The sequence below is a fragment of the Bos indicus genome, chromosome 8, assembly GCF_029378745.1.
Source record: "Bos indicus isolate NIAB-ARS_2022 breed Sahiwal x Tharparkar chromosome 8, NIAB-ARS_B.indTharparkar_mat_pri_1.0, whole genome shotgun sequence".
Lineage (NCBI taxonomy): Eukaryota > Metazoa > Chordata > Mammalia > Artiodactyla > Bovidae > Bos > Bos indicus.
In genome coordinates this window covers 16,840,108-16,852,600 of record NC_091767.1, presented here as the reverse complement: position 1 = coordinate 16,852,600, position 12,493 = coordinate 16,840,108, and the positions used below count along the sequence as shown (strand labels likewise).

Below are 12,493 nucleotides of genomic sequence, written 5' to 3'. Positions count from 1 at the left end.
AAATTTATTTTTGCTACTCTGTGTGTGTCCATCAATGACTGTGAAAGTTCTGAAAGTATTGATTTGGAGAGTTCCAAAGAAATTTTAAATGTAGGTAAATTCACAAATACAGAATCTGCAAATGAGGATCCATCAAATATGGCATATAATTCACATAATGCATGCATATGTGTGATACATGAATTATATTTATGCATGTATACATTCATTGATAATATACATGTTATGTGTATACATGCATACATATAAATGCTATGCATGTGATTTATAAATGAATGCATGTACATTTATGGTTTACATATTACTTTTGTGCATGCATATATTTTGATATCTACTTTGCATTCACTCATGCATCCCCGTGTCCTTATACACATACTGCTCCAAATACAAAGAGGGATACTATTGAGCAAGAGCCTTATTTAAAATTTTTAATCATAAATAAATTAAATGGCTAGATTGTAACATCTGTAGGAGAAAGAAACTTTTGGTGAGAGGATCAGAAGACATGTGACACTTGATCAACTTTCTGGGTCTGTGTTGTATTTGCTATTCACGTGATGATGGCAGCAAAATGTTGACATATTAATTCTTAGTATTAGAAAAATTTACACTGATCTTGGCTTTCTTACAGAAGACTTCAGAAAACCAAAACATTTTCCCAGCTACCTAAGTACTATGAGTTTACCTTTAGCTAACATTGTCCAAAATGCAGGCTCATTTGGACTCTGGGTTCCTTCTGTTTAAAAAACAAAATAGAACAGGATAACAAAATAAGGTAATTTGACTTTAGTAAAATTGTGATAGAATGTTCATTTTTTTATGTTAGTCTAGTCATGTAACAGTTACACCTTGAGTTCCTGCCATGTGCCAGACCCTGTGGGTGGCATTAAAGTTACAGAAATGAACGAGATACAGGTCTTATGTTTAAGGAACACACTCTTACTTTGAGAGGCAGACAGACAAGAATCACTGTTCATCACATTGCAGGAGAATGAGGGCTTTCGTAGCAACGCACAGGTGGTATGCACAGAAGGATCTAATTCACTTTCAAAAGCTGGAAACACTTCGCGAGGGAGGTCATGCTCTCACAAAGGCTCAGAGGATTAGGAATTGTTTGCCAGATAAACTATGTGAGAGAGAGGTCCTTCCACGGTGAGCAAACGCAGGTGTTCTGAGCAGGTTCAGGTAGTCTGGTGTGGAGAATATGGGTGGGGAATGCGACCAGAAACGAGACTGGCAAGTTCTTCAATGGTCAGATCACTTCAGACTTGAATGCCTGGCTAAGAATTTAGAATATGACCCCAAACCTAGCAGTAAGTTACTGATGGTATTTAAGAAGGGGGATACCAGGATGATAAGATTTCTATTTTTAAATATTACTCTAATATGGTTATTCAAGAAAGTGAATAACCATATTAAAGGAGTCATGAGAAATATACTTGGATTGTATGAACTGGAGAATATAGGGTTTCATGTAATGACAGTTCACTGTCTTCAATTAGACCACTGCTCTTTCAAGACCTTAGAGAAAAGCCATCCTGAGTTGTTATGATTTCACAAGTATGTTATAAGAAACAGTACTGTCAGAAAAGTAAAATGATAATTTTGATTTTGTAAAGTCTAGCTCTGAACTCTCCACTAATATTCTTAGGAAATGCTAAAAATCAACTCTAAGCAGAGTTAAGTTTATTTACCAAGTATGTGATTGTTAAAATTATTACTATAACTTTTAAAATTATATTAAAATGTATTAAATATATTTATATAAATGTATATTTATACACATATGCTATTTTATATAAATATATATTTAATATAAACATAACTGTAATACATTTTACTACAATCAGGTTGTATTTTGAAAAGAGTTCATTTCCTATCCTTTGTCAGGTAAATCTGAAAATTGATTCCTAGATTTTTACCATTTAAAAGATTTTAGAGTGATTTTAAATTGTAGCAGCATGAATTCTTTAAGTACGTTATCACTTTACGAAATATTCAGAGTAATGAAAGTTAAATTTTTAAGTCATATAATGACATGCTCCAGGTCTGACTACAATGTTGTAAGTTTAATACTGTGAGTAGTTTCTCCAAAAGGTTCTTTACTTTCTTCATGGCTGACTATTTCAGGAGGTGCCGTTGTGGTTGTTTCATTGAAGAGTTTATCTAGGAAAAGGCATAATGGATTATCGGCATATAAAAATATTGACTCAACATTTGTAATTAGGTATTTTTTAAGCTAAAAAATAGAACAAAGGAAAGGAGAGAGAAAACCAACAATAACAATAGCAACAAAACCAGAGAGAACGCTGTTGACATTTTCCTGAGATACCTTAAAGGAGGGGAAAGAAGCAGCCACTGAAGAATGATGTTTGTACAATAAGAGGTTGCCTGAGGTGGGATTGATGTGCCTATAATTTGTGAGAGAGGAGAAACTGGGAGTGTGGGGCTACACGCTTCCTCTGGCACTAAGGAAGCTCTGTTGGGTGAGGTACACGGGCTTCACGTGGTTTCCGGCACAGGCTCTGAAGTAATACTGTCCACCTAGGACAACTTGGTTGCTGGTTCAGTGTGATGACATGAAAGAGGCGGGTAGCAGCTGTGTCCTGGTAAGCTGGAAACATATGCATGCTAACCACTCAAATCAGTTTGGGCAATTAAAATTTGGGGTTACAGCTCAAGGATTTCCAGGCCTGATTTAGGCTATATCTCAGTCTATAATGCGTCCATCTGGAGGTATATAAGAGTCAATTTGGGAGAAGTTGTGACTGGAAAGCTTCCCTGGTAGCTCAGCTGGTAAATAATCTGCCTGTAATGCAGGAGACTCCGGTTCGATTCCTGGGTCAGGAAGATGCCCTGGAGAAGGCAAAGGATACCCACTCCAGTATTCTGACATGGAGAATTCCATGGACTGTATGGTCCATGGGGTCACAAAGAGTCAGACATGACTGAGTGACTTTCACTTTTACTTTTCACTTTGTGACTGGAGGACCATTTATTTTTCTCCCTATGAAGTTGGCAATTTCAGTTAACTTTGCTTCAGACAGGAAAGGATGCAGTGTCGTATGAATTACAGGCAATCCTACTCCAGGGAGATTTCTACTGAGCCTACAGACAACATTATTATAGGTAACTTGTTGGAAAGAAAGGATGGAAAAAAATAATCCATTACCAGAGCTGACATGGACTCAGGCAGGGCTGGAATGACTGGGATGTAATCCTTAAATACTGCTTTGCAACCCCCACTTGATTTGAGAGAAACACGTCTGGATTGCCTCACTACTGCCTGTCCTCATCATTTTAGGGACTAGAAGAATAATTAGTCAAAATTATTCTGGAGATTTCCATCTCCTTGGGGAGCTTGCTCCTCCAGAATGTCCCCACCACTCAACAAGTCTCTGTTAGAGCCCCAGTGAAAATGGCAAAAATTTCTTATCCCAATCCAACTTTGACAATCCTCTGGGGTCCTGAATTGTGGGAAGAGAAGTTACGGTTTTGAAATCTCTTCCATGGGTCCTGTGGTCATCGATAATCCATCTCCTAAAGGGAATTTTAGGTACCTGGCCTGTTGAAGAAACAGTTCAAGATGTTGTCTGCTGTATGCAAACAAAATTCCCATAAGAGATCTGTCTAAATTAACGTGTGCCCTCAAAATGTCCCTATGTCATATTTATGTTTCAAGTTTTGGAATTGCTCAAAATGTTCCACTATTGTCAAGAAGTTTTATTAATTATTAGGCATTGCTGAGTCTGGTTTTTCCTATTAAATATTGTCATAGTCAGAAACATTCTCTCTTGCCCTATTTACTTTCATCCTCTTTTCCTTGTCTTCTTGGGTTTCATAGATATGAGCTATTGATGCTTTAAGGTGAGGGATGTGGTATATATACTTTAGAGACTTGCAATGGCCTCCAAAGTGACATGTTGGCAACACTTCCTCATTTCCTCTATCAGTAGTTATACTCGGTATAAAGATGCAAAAAAGAGATAATATTTGAAGCTGAAAGCACAAAGTAGAAAGAAGTAAAAATGTGGGTTTAAGAAAAAAACAATCTTCTGGAGTCCTAAATGTATTTATTTTCTTTTCCTTTCCACTCAAACCAAAAATATGAGGCTAAGAAAGGTAAAAAAACATTCTTGCCTTCTGAATTTACCCGTGCAATGGCTATGGTGGAGTCTCCGTATTTTACGAGTTAAGACTCCCTGATGCTGTTAGCTCCACTAAGACCCTTTTCCTACCCAATAGTCCGCAGTGCTATTTTGAAATCTTGCTTTAAGTGTTTTTCCTATTTGCAGTGCTGCCTTTCAGTACTTACAGTTTCTCAGAGAAAAATTCAGATCAGTTGTTGCTCTCACGGATATTTCAGACTGTGTGCCATTTGGATTTTGTGTTGTGAAGACATCTGAAAACATAAGATCAAAACTTTTCAGCAGCTAGGTAAGTCAGTAAGTAAGTAGGTCTTGTTCCTAGGTAAGCCTTGTTCCTTTTACATTTTTTCCTCATCTGAATTTTTTCCTAAAACATATACATTAATTCTAAAAAAAAGATAATAAAGTATTTGAGACATTCTTCAGCTACAAAATAACAAGTGGGGCAAGGGTCAAAAACAAAATTCATGGGGGAAAAAACCAAACTAGTATCCTTATGCTAAATGATTCTTTCTGAAAAGAAACTATTAAAGAATTACAAAAAATATATACAAGTGCATAATGGGTGCTGAAGGAGGTTTGTAGATGTGTAATATCGTTACTGTTTGTATTATCATTGTTACATTTTAGCCAAGAAGCATTCACTTGCCCTTGAACCTTCTGCTAGACTGTAATAGTTCTGCTTTAAAAGCACATATTTCAATAACAATCACAATCTCCCAAATGGATTCACATTTACATATGCACATAATGAATCCTGCTCTTAAAGAGTTGCCAGTGAGGCTGGTTGTAATTTAAAACTAATGGATGTATCTATTCAATCAGAGTCAAAGTAAAATGGATCAAGATGCCATACTGAACATACATACACAGATTTCCTCTTTCCAGAATCTCATGAAATGACAGAAAATTTTACACACATGAATGTGTATATGTGTAGTATATACATATACATTCATTTCCCCAACACACAGACACACACACACAGTCATTAATTTTGAAAAATTTCTGAGGTAGATCTATGGAGAAATAGAAGAAAATCATAGGTCAATATTTAATGCTATGAGTTATTAGAGTATAAAAACTAAAACATTGTGGATCTTTGCAGGGAAAGACAGATCAAAGAAACAATGAAAAGGTATTAATAACAATTGACCCAATTTCAAACAGAATTTAGATTATATGAAATGTGAGTTTCATATCAGTAGGGAATTAGTGTTAGACAACTGGCAATCCTCCTCGAAAAATGTAAAGTTTTATGACTATTTTATACCATATACAAAAGTAATTGAATTTAAGACCTAAGAGTTTTAATAAAAATATGAAGTTACTAAAAAAATTGGAAAATAATTTAATATCTTGGATTGGATAAGGCCTACCTAAACAAGATACAATATGAAGAAGTTGTATAGAATAAATTATATAGAATAAATCAATAAAGACATTGATTAATCAAGAATTGATCTTATAAAATTTTAAATTTCCTCTGTGATTAGAATACTTAAACAGGTTTAAAGGTGAGTGACAGCCTGGGAGAAAATACTTGTTACTTTTACCATAGAGAAAAGATTGAATATACTAAATATAAAAAAGAGCCCTTACAAATAAATAAAAATACAATCTAATAGAAAAAATGGGCCAAGGATATGAACAGGTAAATCATAAAAGTAGAAATAAAAATGCCCAGTAAATATAAAGAAACATTCTCAGCTTCACAAGTAATCAGAGTGCAAATTGAAACAGTAATGAAAATTCTCACTTATTCACAAAACATGATTAACATTATTCAGTATGTGTGACATTGTGGAGCATTCTTGATAGATGTGTTTTAGAGTACAATTTGGTGTTACCTATCAATATTTTAAAAGATTTATCCTTGATTCAGAAATTTCAGTATTTGGTATCTATCCAAAGAGAGATACACTCAAGTGTACGTGAGAACAATATACAAGAGAAAAAAAACTGCATATAATCTAATTCTTTAATAAGACAGTGGATTAATTATGGAAAATCATTTCATGGAATACTATATATCCATTAAAAATAATGAGGTATACATGAAAAAAATCTCCAGAGTTCTTAAATGAGAAAAAGCATGTCATAATACAATTTTTTAGTATAGTCCCATTTATGTTATGAGTGTGTGTGTGTGTGTAGGAAAGAATTTTTAATCAAAGTAATCATCAGGCTCTTGGTTTACTTAATCTCTGAGAATTAAAAATAGAGAAACATCCTGAAAAGGGAACAACCGCATCATTTTGCAGTCGATGCATAGTAGACATAGCCTGGGTTGGATAGATTAGACACCGCTCCTGACACTGCTTCTTTGTAGTTATGAAACCTGGCCATCGGGGATTTTTTTCACCTACAAAAGAGGATAGTGATTCCTCAAAAAAAGAATAGAAATACAATTTATGTACTAATTATAGTTTTCAAAGTACATGAATATATGTATATATGTATATCTTCATTGTATTTCTATTTTTTCTTTGGCTAATATTATTAAAACTTCCAGTATAGTTAGATTTAATCTTAGTTATTTTTAATTTTTAACACGAGTTTTTTATGAACTTGTCACATTTTAAAATGGTGGACCTTATAAGGACATGGAAAGCTTGTATGAAGAAAGGTGAATAAATTGAAGTTTAGCAGATCTTCCAAACATCTCTAAGTCATCTTGTTATGGGTTGAATTTTGTTTGCCCCAAAAAGCTATGTTGAAGTCTTCACCTTCAGCACTGCAGAATGTGACCTAATTTGAAAATTGAGTCATTGACAATTTAACTACTTAAGATGAAATCGCATGGGAGTAGGTGAACTCCTAAACAAAAACAGTGTCCTTATTGAGAAGAGGGAAATTTGGACATGGAGACACAGGAAGAACTTGTGAAGACCGAGGCAGAGAATGGAGTTCTGCTGCTCCAAGCCAAGGAGTTCCTGGGGCTACCAGAAGCTGGGAGGTGCAAGGGAAGATAGTCTTCTAGAGTCTGGGCCATGTCCGCGGCTTGTTAGGAACTGGGCCGCACAGCAGGACATGAGTGGCAGGTGAGCGAGCAAGCAAGGCTTCATCTGTATTTGCAGCCGCTCCCCATGGCTCACATTACTGCCTGAGCTCTGCCTCCTATCAGATCAGAGAAGGCATAATAAACGTAATGGGCTTGAATCATTCAGAAACCATCCCTCCACCACACCATCCATGGAAATATTGTCTTCCACGAAACTGGTCCCTGGTGCCAAAAACATTCGGGACCACTGCCCTAGAGGCTTTGAAGAGAGTACGGTGTGACCAAAACTTTGATTTTGGATCTCTGGCTTCTGTGAGAATTGTGAGAGAATAAATTTCTTTTGCTTTGAGTCCCCTAGTTTGTGGTACTTTATTTCAAGAAGCTCTAGGAAACTGACACACATCTCCAAATAAATTTTGCTTATCCCACCACAGAATTCGTTCAGTTGTTACTAATGTGAATACATAACCATGCTGCTAGGATAAATCCTATATTAATTATAGACAGTTACCAAACCTTATTAAACTTCATAATATCTCATGGAAAAAGTTGAAGAAAATAAGAATTCCATTTCATACACCAAGACATCTATAAGGTAAATTAAAATTTAAATAGGAAATAAAATGATTATAGAAATTTTAGAACTTATAAACCAAATCAGTCTAATCATCTTTTGCATGTGTATTACCATAAACTTGGAAAACTTACACTGTTTTACATCTTTATAATGATCGCCAGTTTTCTCAGGAGTATGCTCCTTATTTTCTTCTTCCATTGTATGGGGCTGTTCAGGCACGGGCTGTTCAGGCATGGGATGTTCAGGCACAGGATGTTCAGGCACGGGATGTTCAGCCACAGGATGTTCAGGCACAGGCTGCTCAGGCACAGGCTGCTCAGGTATGGGCGTCATCTCATGCTCTGGAAAAAAAGCATGACCAGAGGTCAGAAATGTGTTGATTTCTTTCCCAATTTTTTTAAACTGCACTTTCTTCACAAAGGATAGGAGACAGAGATTTATAATCTAAGTTATATCATATTTCCAACAATGCACTTTATATCACCCTAGAGAAAATTGCCATGGACTGTTGGAGAGGGTAGGAAGAAAAGTGGGCCCTCCTATAGTATCGGTGGGAATGTAAATTGATACAGCCACCATGGAGAACAGAATGGAAGTTCTTCAAAAAACTAAAAACAGAGTTGCCATATGATCCAGCAATCCCACTCCTGGGTATATACCAAGATGCAACTTTTCATTCAAAAAGCTCCATGGACCCTATGCTCATAGCAGCACTACTTACAATAGCCAAGACATGGAAACAGCCTAGATGTGCTTTGAGAGATAAAGAAAGAAGATGTGGTGTACATACACATACAATGAAATACCAATCAGCCATAAAAAAGGATGAAATAATGCCATTTGCAGCAACATGGATGAACCTAGAGATTATAATATTAAGTGAAGTAAGGCAGAAAGAACAAGACAAATACTGTATGATATCACTTGTATGTGGAATCTAAAATACGACACAAATGAACACATCCATGAAACAGACACAGAGAACAGATTTGTGGTTGCCAAGGGGGAGGGGGTGGAGAGGGAAGGACTGGGAGTTTCAGATTAGCAGATGCGAACTATTATATACAGGATGGAAAAACAACAAGCTCCCACTGTATAGCACAGGGAACAATATTCAACATCCCATGATAAACCATAATGGAAAAGAATATGAAAAAGAATACATACACATAACCGAGTCACTTTGCTGTTGAGCAGAAATTAACACAACATTGTAAATCAATTATACTTCAATTAGATTTTTAAAAAATTGCCATGGACCAGTTTTCTAGGATAATGGGTCAAGTTTCTTATCTGCTATTTGAGTGAAAGTTTGAAATGATTACTCACCTTCATAAGGGGGATCTATACCACTAATCTCTGGGGTGAAAACCCCAGATAAAAAAATAAACAATATAAAATTCATTGGGAAAACAACGTGATTTATCCAGTGATCTACTGTGTCTCAGAGTTTCCCTTCTGTTGCCCAGCAGGTCCTATAACTAGCGAGGACATTATGATGTCACTGCCAGATGGAGGTCAGAATGCTGGAGAAGAATTTCCAAAAGCTCTGTGACTCAGTCTCATGACCTTATCTTAGGTCATGTGACGGTTTTTAGGATCTTTTTTTTTTTATTATAAGATTTATAAGATTATTATAAGATTACAAGAGGTATGCTCTCATGAAATAATGTAAATCATTGGTCCCTGGATTTTAAAGAACCATTAATATTGTTGATAGTAAGACAACAACAGACCTTTTTGGTTTTCAGAGCTTTTACAATACTGTATGTTCTTTTGAATAATCATACAACATTTGTTAAAAAAAAACTAATAAGATGCCAAGATTCAATCCTAATGCTCTGCTAACTCTGGTTCTTGGGCTATCTTAACTATAATTCTTTAGGAGGGAGTTATTTTGAAACATTTTTTGGGGGGATTTTAAGACCTATGTTATTTATGAAATATATTTGTTTTGTTAAAAACACTTTTAAAAATGAAACCCATCTTTTACCTCACATACAGACTGAGAAAATTATCTATCAATCAGAAGAATATTTAGGCTTAGATAATATTAACATATTTCTCATAATAAATAATAAGCAATAATGGCAAGAAATCAAATGGACAATACCACCAATATTGCTCTTCATATTAAAGGATCAACTAACATCCCCTCCCTCAATTCTAACTATTATTGATGGATAGCCTCTCAGCTCTAGAGAATATCCACAACTAAAAAGACACAAGCATCAGGAGAAAAGGGGCTTGAGTTTAAAAAGGCTTGAAAGTTTTTTCAGTATAATGAAGGCTCACAAATGAGGTTCAGCCAGTGTGATCTCAACGGGGTATATATGAGGAACAAAAGAGTGAATTCGTTAGGAGTCTAAATTGTTTAAGAGAGTGAGGGGAAGCAGAGAGGAATCATCCTAAAGGAAAAGATTGTCAGGTTCAGTCTCGGTGAACCAAAGCGAAAAGGTTCTGTGTGTAGCGCCCTTTCTTTAAGCCCTCCAGCCCGTTCTTCCGTGGGTGTAGGGAGGTGGAAAAGGGATGAGAGTGAAGAGCTGTCAGGCAATTAGTTAAGATGAAGTCACTAAAGCAGTGTGGGTCCCTCATACAGCATGATTGGTACTGTTATTTATTTAATTTTTAAAGGGGTGGGGTGGGGAATGGTGGTAGTTTTCTGGTAACCCAGTGGTTAGGACTCTGGGCTTCCATTGCTGGGGACACAGGTTCAATGCCAGGTCAGGAGACTAAGATCCTGCATGCCACTGGCATAACCCCAAAATAATAATAGAAAATTTTAAAAAGGGAGAGATGAACACAGAAACAGACATGCACACATACAGAGAATGCAATGTGAAGATGAAGGCAGAGACGGGGATGATGCAGCAAAAATGAAGGAACACCAAAGACTGCCAGGAAACCACCAAAAGCTAGGACAGAGAAGGAACCAACCCTACTAACACCTTGGTCTCAGACATCTAGACCCAAGAACTGTGAGTTCAAAAGAACATACAGTATTGTAAATGCTTCAAAAACCAAAAAGGTCTTGTCTCTTCTTACCATCAATGGTATTAATGGTTCTTTAAAATCCAAGGACCAATCATTCTCATTATTTCATGAAAACATATCTCAACAAATCTGTTGTTGTTTAAGCAACTCAGTTTGTGGCACTTCATTACGGCAGCTCTAGCAAATTAATACCAGATAAACCCTGAGTTCTTGGGACAAGATTATGGAAACAGTGAATTTGTCCTCACTGGATATCATCATTTTAGGCCACAGTTAGCCTTTCCAATATTCTATTACTCAATTAGAGTAGAGACTTCTCTTTTTTAAAAAGTGTATATTTATTTTTTATCTATTAAACTATATTTTAAGTCTTTGAAGAATGCCCTAAGGAGGATCCATTGCTAATACCAAAGATGCCATTAGATATACTTTCTAACCTATGATTTTACTTTGTTCTTTGTCTCTTGATCATGTCTGCATTGTAAGTCCCTCTTCCACTTCTGTGTCTTCTCCCACAGGAACACTGGGCCAGGACAAAAGAGGAATATATTTGGGTCACCACTCCATCCCTTCCTACCTATGTGATCATGAGCAAATCATCTCTCCAACCCTGAATTTGATTCTCTGGAAAATGAGTAAATTATATATCACATCAGGTAGATAATCAAGTCATTTACTGGGTTGAATGTATTTCCTGAATTTATTTACTTCATAAAGAATTTATTTAATTTCTCTACAGATAATCTTTCTTCACGCCTAAAAGGATTAGTACTGGTGAGATTTTCATATATACAGCTTTTTAAGAGGCACAACAAACAAGGAAATATAAATAGAACAAGTAATGAAGTAAAAGACACGCAAACATTAAGAAATGAGACAATCTTGTAAAATGAAAGCAGTTGTATTTTAAAGAATGTCAACTGAGTCACCCTAATCTTCGAGAGAATCCATTAAACGCAGATAGTTCCACAAGGCACACATTAGTTGTTGCAATCCATGAACTGAAGCCTCCAACCTTGCTTAAATTATCAATTTGAATATTATTTTCCTTAAATCTGAATAGCAAGCTTACACACAACATCAAATAAAACAAATGATTGGTTATATCACTGTAATTTTGAAAACCCAGGAACAATGAACTGTGCTTTATCAGAACGGTCAGAGAACTGAGGTTCTCTTTAACAGGCTTTCTCAAACTAAACAGAAGTTATCACTTCAGGATTATTAATTTTCAAAGAACCAAGATCTTTCAAAATACAAGAAAGTTCTTTTGAACAGAATGTAATCTCTTTCCTCTCTATGTGACTGTCAAGAATTATAGGGCCTTCTGGGTTAAGTGAGAACCTTGATTGCCAACGTGTGCTTTCACAAATCATTTTGAGTATCTGAGCTTTTTTTTTTTTTTTCCCAAGTCCAAATCCTTTTTATTTACATTCTTTTATTTTACTTTACTTTGTATTAAGCTAAAGTGTTTTTTTAGCTTCTAGATAAATAGAAACATTGAAGTAAGAGTATTTTACTAACATGGTGACTCTTGTAGTAAAAGAGAACTATTGATGTTCAAACCTTGAGTTAAAAACCAGATTTTTCATTCACAGCTTAAAGGAAGAGGAAGATTGCATGGGATCTGGCCAGGCTGAGGATGTTTAATGAGGTTGCTATTCAAAAACTGCCACTTAACCGAAGTCTTAGGAGGTTGCTAATTACTAGCTATCCAAAAAGTCAGAATAACAGGATGGATGCATTAGGACAGAGAGATAAGAACATTGA

General features: G+C 35.7%; 1 protein-coding gene across 2 annotated transcripts in view; it reads right to left on the bottom strand.

The window, feature by feature from the left end:
* Positions 1–12,493, bottom strand: part of MOB3B (MOB kinase activator 3B) — a 248,241-nt gene that overhangs the window by 4,445 nt on the left and 231,303 nt on the right. Inside the window, exons 1-5 of one of the 2 annotated variants that reach the window (XM_070794198.1) lie at positions 9,059–9,306; positions 7,861–8,070; positions 4,316–4,402; positions 2,107–2,166; positions 686–736 (exon numbers count right to left, since the gene is read on the bottom strand). In XM_070794198.1, coding sequence (XP_070650299.1) covers positions 686–736; positions 2,107–2,166; positions 4,316–4,402; positions 7,861–8,070; positions 9,059–9,134 — 484 coding nt within the window. In that variant the 5' untranslated portion in view covers positions 9,135–9,306. Of the gene's footprint in view, positions 1–685; positions 737–2,106; positions 2,167–4,315; positions 4,403–7,860; positions 8,071–9,058; positions 9,307–12,493 lie in introns of those variants that run through there. The other variant, XM_070794201.1, reaches the window with a different exon arrangement.